The sequence below is a fragment of the Cherax quadricarinatus genome, chromosome 40 (genome assembly GCF_038502225.1).
Source record: "Cherax quadricarinatus isolate ZL_2023a chromosome 40, ASM3850222v1, whole genome shotgun sequence".
NCBI lineage: Eukaryota > Metazoa > Arthropoda > Malacostraca > Decapoda > Parastacidae > Cherax > Cherax quadricarinatus.
Genome location: NC_091331.1, coordinates 12,981,715 through 12,994,214, shown reverse-complemented (window position 1 = coordinate 12,994,214; position 12,500 = coordinate 12,981,715). Strand labels below are relative to the sequence as shown.

Below are 12,500 nucleotides of genomic sequence, written 5' to 3'. Positions count from 1 at the left end.
TGTTATAGTGTGTCATCTACGTACTTAACCATACAAAACAGTACATGTAATAATAGGAATATCATCATATCTCTTATACTCGGTAATCAATCCTCAGCGATACCTACACAAGATCCGTTCTCTAAATATTAGCCTAAATATAACATAAAATACTTAATAATAACGCACATGGAAATAGATATTCAGAAGATTAGTTAGGCTGTACATTTCGTTTCCTTTCTGGGATCCTCTTCAGGAGAAGAGGAGCCCAAGAGGGAAACGAAATATTCCAATTAATCCTCTGAGTTTGTCTCCATGTGTCAATTATTGAGCACTGACAAGTGTTCATTACACTTCAGTTATCTATAGCAAAGTTTTTATAAAACATAAAAGCTTACTGGTGTTCACTCGTATTTCCGTTTACTATAGTCAAAAACATACATTATGTCCTGCATATATAACGAGTATTATTTATCTAGAGATATCGCAGATAATTAAATGACGCCGCCCTTTTCCTACGGAGAGTGAGGGAAGTTCACTAACTTCATGCATCAGTAAAATTGTAATATTGAATATTATTGAGCACATTACTGAAACATAAAATGAAATTAGGATGAAGGAAGTAGTGCTGAGAGGAATAAGAACTTGATAAAATTTGCATCAGTGAATTAGTTTCCAAACAAATTTTGCTACATTTGTATTTGTTTTTTAAAAAAAACAAATAAGGCTTCTCCTTAAACAGATTCTTGAAAGGTGGAAGCACTGCAGATTGCATCAAAACCTTCCTTGCAAATAGCAAGGCACAGTATTCAGAATTCAGTTTTAGTTGACTTGAAAAGAACTTAGATAAAAGCACAAGATGTGGTCATATTTAATATATTAGGGATAGGACTTAAATGTGAATTATTATTGTAAACATAGGACTTGGCTATCAAAATATCCAGATTCTAATTCTATGATAAGTCCTCCATGGTACATATATATCACAAGGGAATATCATCACCAGCTCATTTAATGCTCTGATGAACGCAGTTAAGCAGATCAATTATAGTGATGGTTCTGATGGAATATTTAATCACCGTTATATGACGAAATTATCTAGAACTGAAAAAAAAAATGATAGAAAGTGCAAGGGATATATAACGTCAAAATAACGAAATATTTCTCACCTGTTCAGAGGAGCTGACAGAAATTTCAATTAGCAGAACGCATAAATGATTGACTCTCCTAATATATGTATCCAATGTGTACGTGGACACAATGATAGAAATAATTCAACATTGTAATAATAGGTTATAGTGGTTGTGGAGCATCAATATTAAAGCTACAAGTGATGTAAACATGACCTATATTATGTAGACTATAAACTAAGCTAACCTTGTATTCTTGCTTTACAAAATTCAAGAAACTTGTGTAAGTTTCGAATAAATCTTTGAGAATAATTGAGCTGCCATGGAACTGCCAAAATCTGCAACTTAAGAACCGAGTTGTAACTATCATCCGTCTATGCCAGAACTCAAAAGTTGAAAGCCACAGTGGCCGCAACCCAAAAAAAAACGTCCTTAGTAGAGGACATTACCTTAAGAAATTGAAAATATGTCATATACACCTAAATTATTAAGTGGAAAAAGTTATAGTAGGAAGGACATGTCACTCTTGTGTGGAAAGCGAAATAATGAAGGTCATTAAACTCGAAGTGAAGAAGTGTGTTAAATAGTTGACTGCAGTGAGTGAATACCCAGACCTAAACAACAGAATTAAAGTAATGGATCCTGAAAGCTGCTTGTAAGTTGCTTTTGGATCTGAGTTTATTATAGCTAAAATCCATAAAAACACGGAAACGATGGTAGTGTTCAGGAGTCGTTTAGCTTATCTTTATAAATGACTTATTATGGCAGTATGTTTACTCACAGGAATGACACTGCCCAATCAATTCTTCCCTTAGGTCAAAATCTCGGAAAAAAAACTACGTTTGACTAGTTCGGGTTGAGGAGCAACAATACTTGCAAAGCCTAACACAGAAAATGAAACAATTGCAAGGGGGGACCATGCTATTGTCGGAGGCTTGGCGTCTGGGGCGACCACGCGCTTACTGTGCACATCTTTCCTCCTGTGCAACATGTATAATAAAACAAGATCCGAATATGCAGAATAAAAAAACATACAGTTTTTATTTAGAAAGGTCAAATAATAATAGATGACACCGGTTGCTTCTGTTGTACCAGTGTCGAGAAAAGTTTTCCTGTGATGATCAGTAAGGGCTGAGGCCGCTGCTCACTATGACCAAGAAACCAATTTGTAAAAGTGTGTAACACAGGTAACACTGAGGAGGGAAAACTCTGATTACGTCTATGAAGTTGCAAATGCATGACAAAACACTTGGACTGAAAAAGTGTTTCTTAGCACAAACTGTATATATATATATATATATATATATATATATATATATATATATATATATATATATATATATATATATATATATATGGTCGACTGACTTTAGAAGATTATAGAGATCCAGAAAGCAGGAGATAATTGACAAAATAAGTTAATATGATGATGATTTTTTTGTAATAAATTATTAACGAAAATCCGTTAAACTAAAGATAAATAGTTACTCACCAGTTACTTATCCCTCGAGTTACTCACCAGTGAAGGTATGCGTCGAATTACTCACCAGTGAAGGTATGCCTTGAATTACTCACCAGTGAAGGTATCCCTCGAATTACTCACCAGTGAAGGTATGCCTTGAATTACTCACCAGTGAAGGTACGCCTCGAATTACTCACCAGTGAAGGTATGCCTCGAATTACTCACCAGTGAAGGTATGCCTCGAATTACTCACCAGTGAAGGTATGCCTCGAATTACTCACCAGTGAAGGTATGCCTCGAATTACTCACCAGTGAAGGTACGCCTCGAATTACTCACCAGTGAAGGTATGCCTCGAATTACTCACCAGTGAAGGTATGCCTCGAATTACTCACCAGTGAAGGTATGCCTCGAATTACTCACCAGTGAAGGTACGCCTCGAATTACTCACCAGTGAAGGTATGCCTCGAATTACTCACCAGTGAAGGTATGCCTCGAATTACTCACCAGTGAAGGTATGCCTCGAATTACTCACCAGTGAAGGTATGCCTCGAATTACTCACCAGTGAAGGTACGCCTCGAATTACTCACCAGTGAAGGTATGCCTCGAATTACTCACCAGTGAAGGTATGCCTCGAATTACTCACCAGTGAAGGTATGCCTCGAATTACTCACCAGTGAAGGTACGCCTCGAATTACTCACCAGTGAACGTATGCCTCGAATTACTCACCAGTGAAGGTATGCCTCGAATTACTCACCAGTGAAGGTATGCCTCGAATTACTCACCAGTGAAGGTACGCCTCGAATTACTCACCAGTGAAGGTATGCCTCGAATTACTCACCAGTGAAGGTATGCCTCGAATTACTCACCAGTGAAGGTATGCCTCGAATTACTCACCAGTGAAGGTATGCCTCGAATTACTCACCAGTGAAGGTATGCCTCGAATTACTCACCAGTGAAGGTATGCCTCGAATTACTCACCAGTGAAGGTATGCCTCGAATTACTCACCAGTGAAGGTATGCCTCGAATTACTCACCAGTGAAGGTATGCCTCGAATTACTCACCAGTGAAGGTATGCCTCGAATTACTCACCAGTGAAGGTACGCCTCGAATTACTCACCAGTGAAGGTATGCCTCGAATTACTCACCAGTGAAGGTATGCCTCGAATTACTCACCAGTGAAGGTATGCCTCGAATTACTCACCAGTGAAGGTACGCCTCGAATTACTCACCAGTGAAGGTATGCCTCGAATTACTCACCAGTGAAGGTATGCCTCGAATTACTCACCAGTGAAGGTATGCCTCGAATTACTCACCAGTGAAGGTATGCCTCGAATTACTCACCAGTGAAGGTATGCCTCGAATTACTCACCAGTGAAGGTATGCCTCGAATTACTCACCAGTGAAGGTATGCCTCGAATTACTCACCAGTGAAGGTACGCCTCGAATTACTCACCAGTGAAGGTATGCCTCGAATTACTCACCAGTGAAGGTATGCCTCGAATTACTCACCAGTGAAGGTATGCCTCGAATTACTCACCAGTGAAGGTATGCCTCGAATTACTCACCAGTGAAGGTATGCCTCGAATTACTCACCAGTGAAGGTACGCCTCGAATTACTCACCAGTGAAGGTACGCCTCGAATTAGTCACCAGTGAAGGTATGCCTCGAATTACTCACCAGTGAAGGTATGCCTCGAATTACTCACCAGTGAAGGTATGCCTCGAATTACTCACCAGTGAAGGTATGCCTCGAATTACTCACCAGTGAAGGTACGCCTCGAATTACTCACCAGTGAAGGTATGCCTCGAATTACTCACCAGTGAAGGTATGCCTCGAATTACTCACCAGTGAAGGTATGCCTCGAATTACTCACCAGTGAAGGTATGCCTCGAATTACTCACCAGTGAAGGTATGCCTCGAATTACTCACCAGTGAAGGTACGCCTCGAATTACTCACCAGTGAAGGTACGCCTCGAATTACTCACCAGTGAAGGTATGCCTCGAATTACTCACCAGTGAAGGTATGCCTCGAATTACTCACCAGTGAAGGTATGCCTCGAATTACTCACCAGTGAAGGTACGCCTCGAATTACTCACCAGTGAAGGTATCCCTCGAATTACTCACCAGTGAAGGTATCCCTCGAATTATTCACCATTGAGGTATTTCTCGAATTACTCACCATAAGGTATCCCTGAAGTTACCAGTGAAAGTATCTCTCGAGTAACTAGTGACAGGATCCATGAAAGTATCCATCAAGTTACTCACCAATGAATGTATCAAGTTACCAGAAAGTATCCATCTAGATACTCACCAGTGGCAGGATCCCTCAAGTTACCAGAAAGTATCCATCTAGATACTCACCAGTGGCAGGATCCCTCAAGTTACCAGAAAGTATCCATCTAGATACTCACCAGTGGCAGGATCCCTCAAGTTACCAGCGAATGTAACCCTCAAGTTAGTCACCAGTGAAGGTATCCCTCAAGTTAGTCACCAGTGAAGGTATCCCTCAAGTTAGTCACCAGTGAAGGTATCCCTCAAATTAGTCACCAGTGAAGGTATCCCTCAAGTTAGTCACCAGTGAAGGTATCCGTCAAGTTAGTCACCAGTGAAGGTATCCCTCAAGTTAGTCACCAGTGAAGGTATCCCTCAAGTTAGTCACCAGTGAAGGTATCCCTCAAGTTAGTCACCAGTGACGGTATCCCTCAAGTTAGCCACCAGTGACGGTATCCCTCAAGTTAGCCACCAGTGACGGTATCCCTCAAGTTAGCCACCAGTGACGGTATCCCTCAAGTTAGCCACCAGTGACGGTATCCCTCAAGTTACTCACCAGTGAAGGGATCCAAGGAAGAGTTGGCACTGAGCAGAGGCAGTCTTCTTCCCTTTTGGTACCAGGTGAGCACGGGGGAAGGTCGACCACCTGAGCTTCGACAGGTGAGTTCTGTTCTCTCAGCCTCGCCCAGAGGACCCACCGCGCCCACCACCGCACGCCCACGCCACAGCACAATGGGCGGACCCGGTGGAACTAGATAGCAGATGGGAAAAAGCAGAAAAGAGAAAATATTGAATCAGAACTGCATATTTCTCTCTCTCTCTCTCTCTCTCTCTCTCTCTCTCTCTCTCTCTCTCTCTCTCTCTCTCTCTCTCTCTCTCTCTCTCTCATTCTCTCTGTTAAAAATTGGTGAAATGTTTTTAGTTAGGTTTTTAGTGTTTTAATTAAGTTTTTAATACTATTTTCGGTCGAGTATATTAGGTGTTTGTGAACTTGATTACAAGGTTTTATTTGGAGTATAAATTCGTTTTTCTGATCTTCAAATATTTGTGGTCATTGGTGGTCAAGCGAATATATTTGTTTAATCGCTGCTGCTGTTAAAATTACTATAGCTAAAATCATTGCTGCTGTATTAAAATCATTGCTTTGGTAAAATCGTGTTAAAACTCAGTTGGATAAAATCAAGTGGATTAAAATCGCTTCTGCTGTGTGAAAATCGCTTCTGCTGTGTGAAAATCGCTTCTGCTGAAGTAGCGACATAAGCAAGTTTGCTGATGGCACCAGACTAGGTAATCTAATTCATTCTAATGAGGACATTAGAGCACTCCATGAAGATTTGAACAGACTGATGTAGTAGTCGGAGAAGTGGCAGATGCAGTTTAATATAGACAAATGCAAAGTTCCAAACATTGGACAGAAAAATAACCATGCCACATATAAATAATGTAGATCTTAATATTACTGATTGTGAAAAGGATTTAGGAGTTCTGGTTAGCAGTAATCTAAAACCAAGACAACAGTGCATAAGTGTTCGCAATAAAGCTAACAGAATCCTTGGCTTCATATCAAGGAGCATAACAAATAGGAGTCCTCAGGTTGTTCTTCAACTCTATATACATTTGGTTAGGCCTCATTTAGACTATGCTGCCCAGTTCTGGTCACTGTATTACAGAATGGATATAAATACACTGGAAAACGTACAAAGGAGTATGACAAAGTTGATCCCATGTATAAGAAATCTTCCCTATGAGGATAGACTGAAGGCCCTGAATCTGCACTCTATCTAAAGGCGTAGAATTAAGAGGGATATGATGAGCTGTATAAATGGAAAACAGGAATAAATAAAGGGAATGTAAATAGCGTGCTAAAAATATCTAGCCAAGATAAAGCTCGCAAAAATGGTTTCATGTTGGAAAAATTCAGATTCAGGAAGGACATAGGAAAGCACTGGTTTGGTAAGAGTTGTGGATGAGTGGAACAAACTCCTGAGTACCGTCATAGAAGCTAAGACATTGCGTAGTTTTAAAAATAGATTGGATAAATACATGAGTGAGTGTGGGTGGGTGTGAGTTAGACCTGACTAGCTTGTGCTAATAGGTCTGATGCTGTGTCCTTCCTTAAGTGGATGTGACCTGACCTGACTAGGTGGGTCATTGGTTTAACCCGGGAGGTGAGTTGGACCTGCCTCGCATGGGACAGTTGGCCTGCTGCAGTATTCCTTCTTTATGTTCATAAGCAAAAATCTTATGTGTGTAAAAATCGCTGCTGCTGTGTTCAAAAATCCCCTCAGCTGTGTGTAAAAATCGCTTTTGCTGCGTGAAAATTGCTTCTGCCAGAAAATCGCTCCTGTTGCCTGAAAATCGCTTATGCTGTTGAAATCACAGCTTTAGTAATGTGAGTGTGTGTGTGGGAAGACAAGATGAATAGCTGGAGTTTTTAATTGCCTGCTGGAGATCAAACGAATGCTTTAATTGTCTGGTAGAGATTAAATTGATGTCCGAATTGCCCGAGGGATATGTAACTGATGTTTTCATTCCCTGCAGGAGAAGGTATTGGGGATGGAATTCATGGGAATGAAACTGATGAGATGGATTTATATTTGTTGTAATTTGTGAGGAGGAATTTCTTGTAATTGGTTAGTAGGAATTATATTTGTTGCAGTTTGTTTGGAGGAATTTGTGTTCTTATTGGTTAGATGAATAATATTTGCTGTAACTTGTGAGGAATTTCTTGTAATTGGTTAGAAGGAATTATATTTGTTGCAATTTATGAGGAGGAATTTGTGTTGTAATTCATTAGAATGAATTTATCTTCTAATTAGTTAGAAGGAATTATATTGTTGTAATTGGTTAAAATTATTGGGTATCCCCGAAAGGAGGTTGCCTGATTTTCAATTCCACCTCATTTGCGATATTATTTCAATCATAACTCCAAAACGCCTCATGCAATCGGCTTGAAATTTTCGACACTTGTGTAGGGTAACAAAGACCAAATTCTTGGAACAATTGGCACGTTCACGTGCCCTATGACCAAAGTTGTTGACCCCAATTCCCAGCACCCTGGTATGGCTGGGATAACTTTCAAAATCCTCGGTGGCTATGCTTCAAGCGTTAAAAAAAAGTGGAGCCTAAAAATTCGACGAGGGTGGAGAGTGAAAGTCATGTGTGTTGATGTAGATCTGATCATTCTGTGCTGAAAAAAAAATGTGAAATGTTTATTCTCATTAAATAGAGTAAAAAAAAATTTTGTTTACCTCTTCTAAAAGACTTCAGTATTTAATGGGTGATGTGTCCCTTAAGTTTCGTTTGCGTGAAGGCAAATTTACTGATGTAATAGTAAAAATAAAACTGGAATAGCTAGAATCCGTCCTATAACTAGAGAATGACTCTTCTGATCGGCTTCAAATTTTCATCAGTGGTGTGGTTTCCAGAACGCACGGCTCACTCAGACAACAGTTCCTCGAAATTACGAAATTATTGTAGCACGCAGATTATGTCCATAAGGAAGCGCAAAGGCCTGAAGGGATCATACAGCATCTGGGGAATGCTAGGTAAACAGTTCGATGCAAAGGAGGGGAAGAGGGCTCCAGTTTCTTGGATCAAGATCCCGCCAACGTCATCAAGACACCCCTCCCCCCCGCACCTCCCCAGTTAAAGGGAATAATCTGTAGTGAACTTAATATTTTGTGAAATGTTAGGATTGCAACACTAATATCAGCACTTAGGTCAGCACATTTCGGTCAACAATTAGGCCAGCACTTAGGTCTGTACCTATGTGAACACGAGTGCCTTCTAAATTAGTAAATTATGCCAATGAGAAAATGTAAGGCGCGTAGAATACTTATGAAGCTTGTAGGAGAGTTGCAACCAATAAATGTCTGTAATAAAAAGTAATTATATACGCCTGTAAGGGATAATTAGATATAATTTTATTCAAACAAAAACTGGGAGAAAAGGAGGAGAGGGAGGGATGGAGGGGAGGGGAGGGGAGGGAGGGATGGAGGGGAGGGGAGGGGAGGGAGGTGGGGAAAGGATGGGAGAAGGGGAAAGGCACAAAAAAAAAAAAAAGTGAAGGAAGATGCACAAACCACAAGATTGTCTCTGGTAGCTGGGAGAGTCATGCCGAAGGTGATGGTAGCGAGTACGTACGTGCAGGCACGCAACGCACGCACATGAGCACATACGCAACGCACGCACGCACGCGCACTTGCGCACAAAAAAATCTCGAATACCATATAAACAACCTTTAAAATGGCTTTGAAATACTCTGATGGAGGAATGTTTACAAAAATACTGCTTATAAATTGTGTCAGTCTACAATATTAATATGCGAGAGTAGTAAATAAAATAGAAACCGACCAGAGAAAGGCAGCAGAACAACTCAGAGTTAGGGGGGGGGGAACGTAAGTTATGTTGACTGACATAAGAGGAAACATAACCGGGTGCAAAAATTAAAATAAAAGGAACTTTCATTTCACTGTAGCGAGGCCATTATAACAACAGAAAGAACAAGAGGTCACATTATAACAACAGGGAGAACAAGAGGTCACATAACAGGAAGAACAAGGTCACATTATAACAGGGAGAACAAGATGTCACACTCTTCAGTGAGGGGAAAAACAGTATCGAAAAGATTATTATTAAGGTTCTTCTCACATTTAGAGGTATGGTCTTCCGAAGTGGAATAAATTAGCAGGCAGTAAATCCTATAGTCCCTGGAATACTCAAGAAACTCTATGACAAACGCCTTCTTGGGGAGGGGCCTTGATGCTGGTCAAAGGCTCTTGATCTGGCGAATTTAAGCTATCCATATGGATAAAACCTGATTACCTCTTATTCCCCAGGCGATGTATGACCCATACAGGGTTACCGCTTCCCACTAATATAGCAACAGTTGTATCACAAAGCAGTCAATGAAGTCGCTGCACCACGAACGCAGTTCAGACCCTAAAAGTACACTTGGGTAACTACAAACATCCCTGTGAAGGAAGACGAGGAAAAAAATCAAGAGTGAAAATTTGGATCCCAGAGTGGTTTAGACTGCAGCAACTGCAAACTCGTAAAAAAAAAATTCTCCCCACAAGCCAACAAAGAAAAAAGTGTGTGATGCGGGAATTCAGGGAAGTCAGCTGATTCACGAATCCGTTAGTCCTCCTAAGTCTTGGGAAGGGGGTAAGGAGGTGGGGGGGAGGGGTTGAAGTAACATGAGAATAGGGGGTTGACAGTACCTAGTCCATGAGACTACAACCATCGCTGCCATATTTCTTTTATTCACTCTTAAATTGTAAGTCTAATTTAGTGATGAAGCCTGTAGAGCAGGGGTCGGTATCGTACCGCCCGTGGACAGGATCCTGCCCACACCTGAGGGAGGTCTTCTGAGACGTAAGTTCATCAAACATACGACACTACACCCACATACACTGCTCTTTGTGGAATCAGAGGTAAGCAACCCAGCTATCTGGAAACGGGATGGCGGGTTTCCTGGACTGGATTAAGTTAATGACTTCACTGGATAATTAACTGATCAGTCATTCACCTAAACAGACACCCTCTATTATACACATGTGACACAGTTATAGAAATATTATTTAATCTATTGGAGTTTATCGTTTTGTGTGTGTGTGTGTGTGTGTGTGTGTGTGTGTGTGTGTGTGTGTGTAAAAACAGGGATAATTGTAATATTGGTTATGGAGATGATTTTTTTTACTTTGGGGAAAATCATTTTTTTCTAAATTAGTGAGTAAAAATATATATAGAGAGGTAGAACTGTGTGAGTGGTTGAGGAAGTGACCACAGCTCACTGTATCAACCACCACTGGTTGAGGTAGCGACCATAGCTCGCTGTATCAACAACCACTAGTTTCGGCAGCAACCACAGTACACTGTATCAACAACCACTGGTTGAGGCAGCGACCATAGCTCGCTGTATCAACAACCACTAGTTTCGGCAGCAACCACAGTACACTGTATCAACCACCACTGGTTGAGGCAGCAACCACAGTACACTGTATCAACCACCACTGGTTGAGGCAGCAACCACAGTACACTGTATCAACCACCACTGGTTGAGGCAGCGACCACAGTACACTGTATCAACCACCACTGGTTGAGGCAGCAACCACAGTACACTGTATCAACCACCACTGGTTGAGGCAGCGACCACAGTACACTGTATCAACCACCACTGGTTGAGGCAGCAACCACAGTACACTGTATCAACCACCACTGGTTGAGGCAGCGACCACAGTACACTGTATCAACCACCACTGGTTGAGGCAGCAACCACAGTACACTGTATCAACCACCACTGGTTGAGGCAGCAACCACAGTACACTGTATCAACCACCACTGGTTGAGGCAGCAACCACAGTACACTGTATCAACCACCACTGGTTGAGGCAGCAACCACAGTACACTGTATCAACCACCACTGGTTGAGGCAGCAACCACAGTACACTGTATCAACCACCACTGGTTGAGGCAGCAACCACAGTACACTGTATCAACCACCACTGGTTGAGGCAGCAACCACAGTACACTGTATCAACCACCACTGGTTGAGGCAGCAACCACAGTACACTGTATCAACCACCACTGGTTGAGGCAGCAACCACAGTACACTGTATCAACCACCACTGGTTGAGGCAGCGACCACAGTACACTGTATCAACCACCACTGGTTGAGGCAGCAACCACAGTACACTGTATCAACCACCACTGGTTGAGGCAGCGACCACAGTACACTGTATCAACCACCACTGGTTGAGGCAGCAACCACAGTACACTGTATCAACCACCACTGGTTGAGGCAGCAACCACAGTACACTGTATCAACCACCACTGGTTGAGGCAGCAACCACAGTACACTGTATCAACCACCACTGGTTGAGGCAGCAACCACAGTACACTGTATCAACCACCACTGGTTGAGGCAGCAACCACAGTACACTGTATCAACCACCACTGGTTGAGGCAGCAACCACAGTACACTGTATCAACCACCACTGGTTGAGGCAGCGACCACAGTACACTGTATCAACCACCACTGGTTGAGGCAGCGACCACAGTACACTGTATCAACCACCACTGGTTGAGGCAGCGACCACAGCTCACTTCAACCGTCTTTGTATCTTCCATAAAAATTCTATTTTTATGTGCATTTAAGTCTTAACAATGTGTGGGCAATACCTAGAGCAAACTTTAATTTGAAAAGGTTGTGTGCGTGGGGGGGGGGACTGGGGGGGATACAGAGTGAGGGAGACAGAAACACAGTGGCACTGTTAGAACGACAGAAACATACAGACATCCAGGCGCGCGCACAGTGATTTAAAACACTGAGAAAAATTTAGGAAAACTGCAAATAAACAAAAGAAATACATCTGAAATCATCTTAGACATGGACACAGACCTCGCCCCCTCCATCCCCCCTCCATTCCCCCTCCATTCCCCCTCCATCCCCCTTCCATCCCCCTCCATCCCCTTTCCATCCCCCCTCCATCCCCCCTCCATCCCCCTCCATCCCCCTCCCCCCATCCCCCTCCATCCCCCTCCCCCCATCCCCCTCCCCCCTCCCCGACACACACTTTACGTATCCTCTGTGTGTGATCACAGTCATAAACGTCAACAAATAACAAATTTATTCTAAACACGCAAAAA

At 42.1% G+C, this 12,500-nt stretch overlaps 1 protein-coding gene across 1 annotated transcript in view; it reads right to left on the bottom strand.

The window, feature by feature from the left end:
• Window positions 1-12,500, bottom strand: part of LOC128687392 (uncharacterized) — a 93,529-nt gene that overhangs the window by 42,006 nt on the left and 39,023 nt on the right. The window contains exon 4 of the mRNA XM_070092576.1: window positions 5,404-5,598. Within this exon, the coding sequence (XP_069948677.1) occupies window positions 5,404-5,598 (195 nt within the window). The remainder of the gene's footprint in view (window positions 1-5,403; window positions 5,599-12,500) is intronic.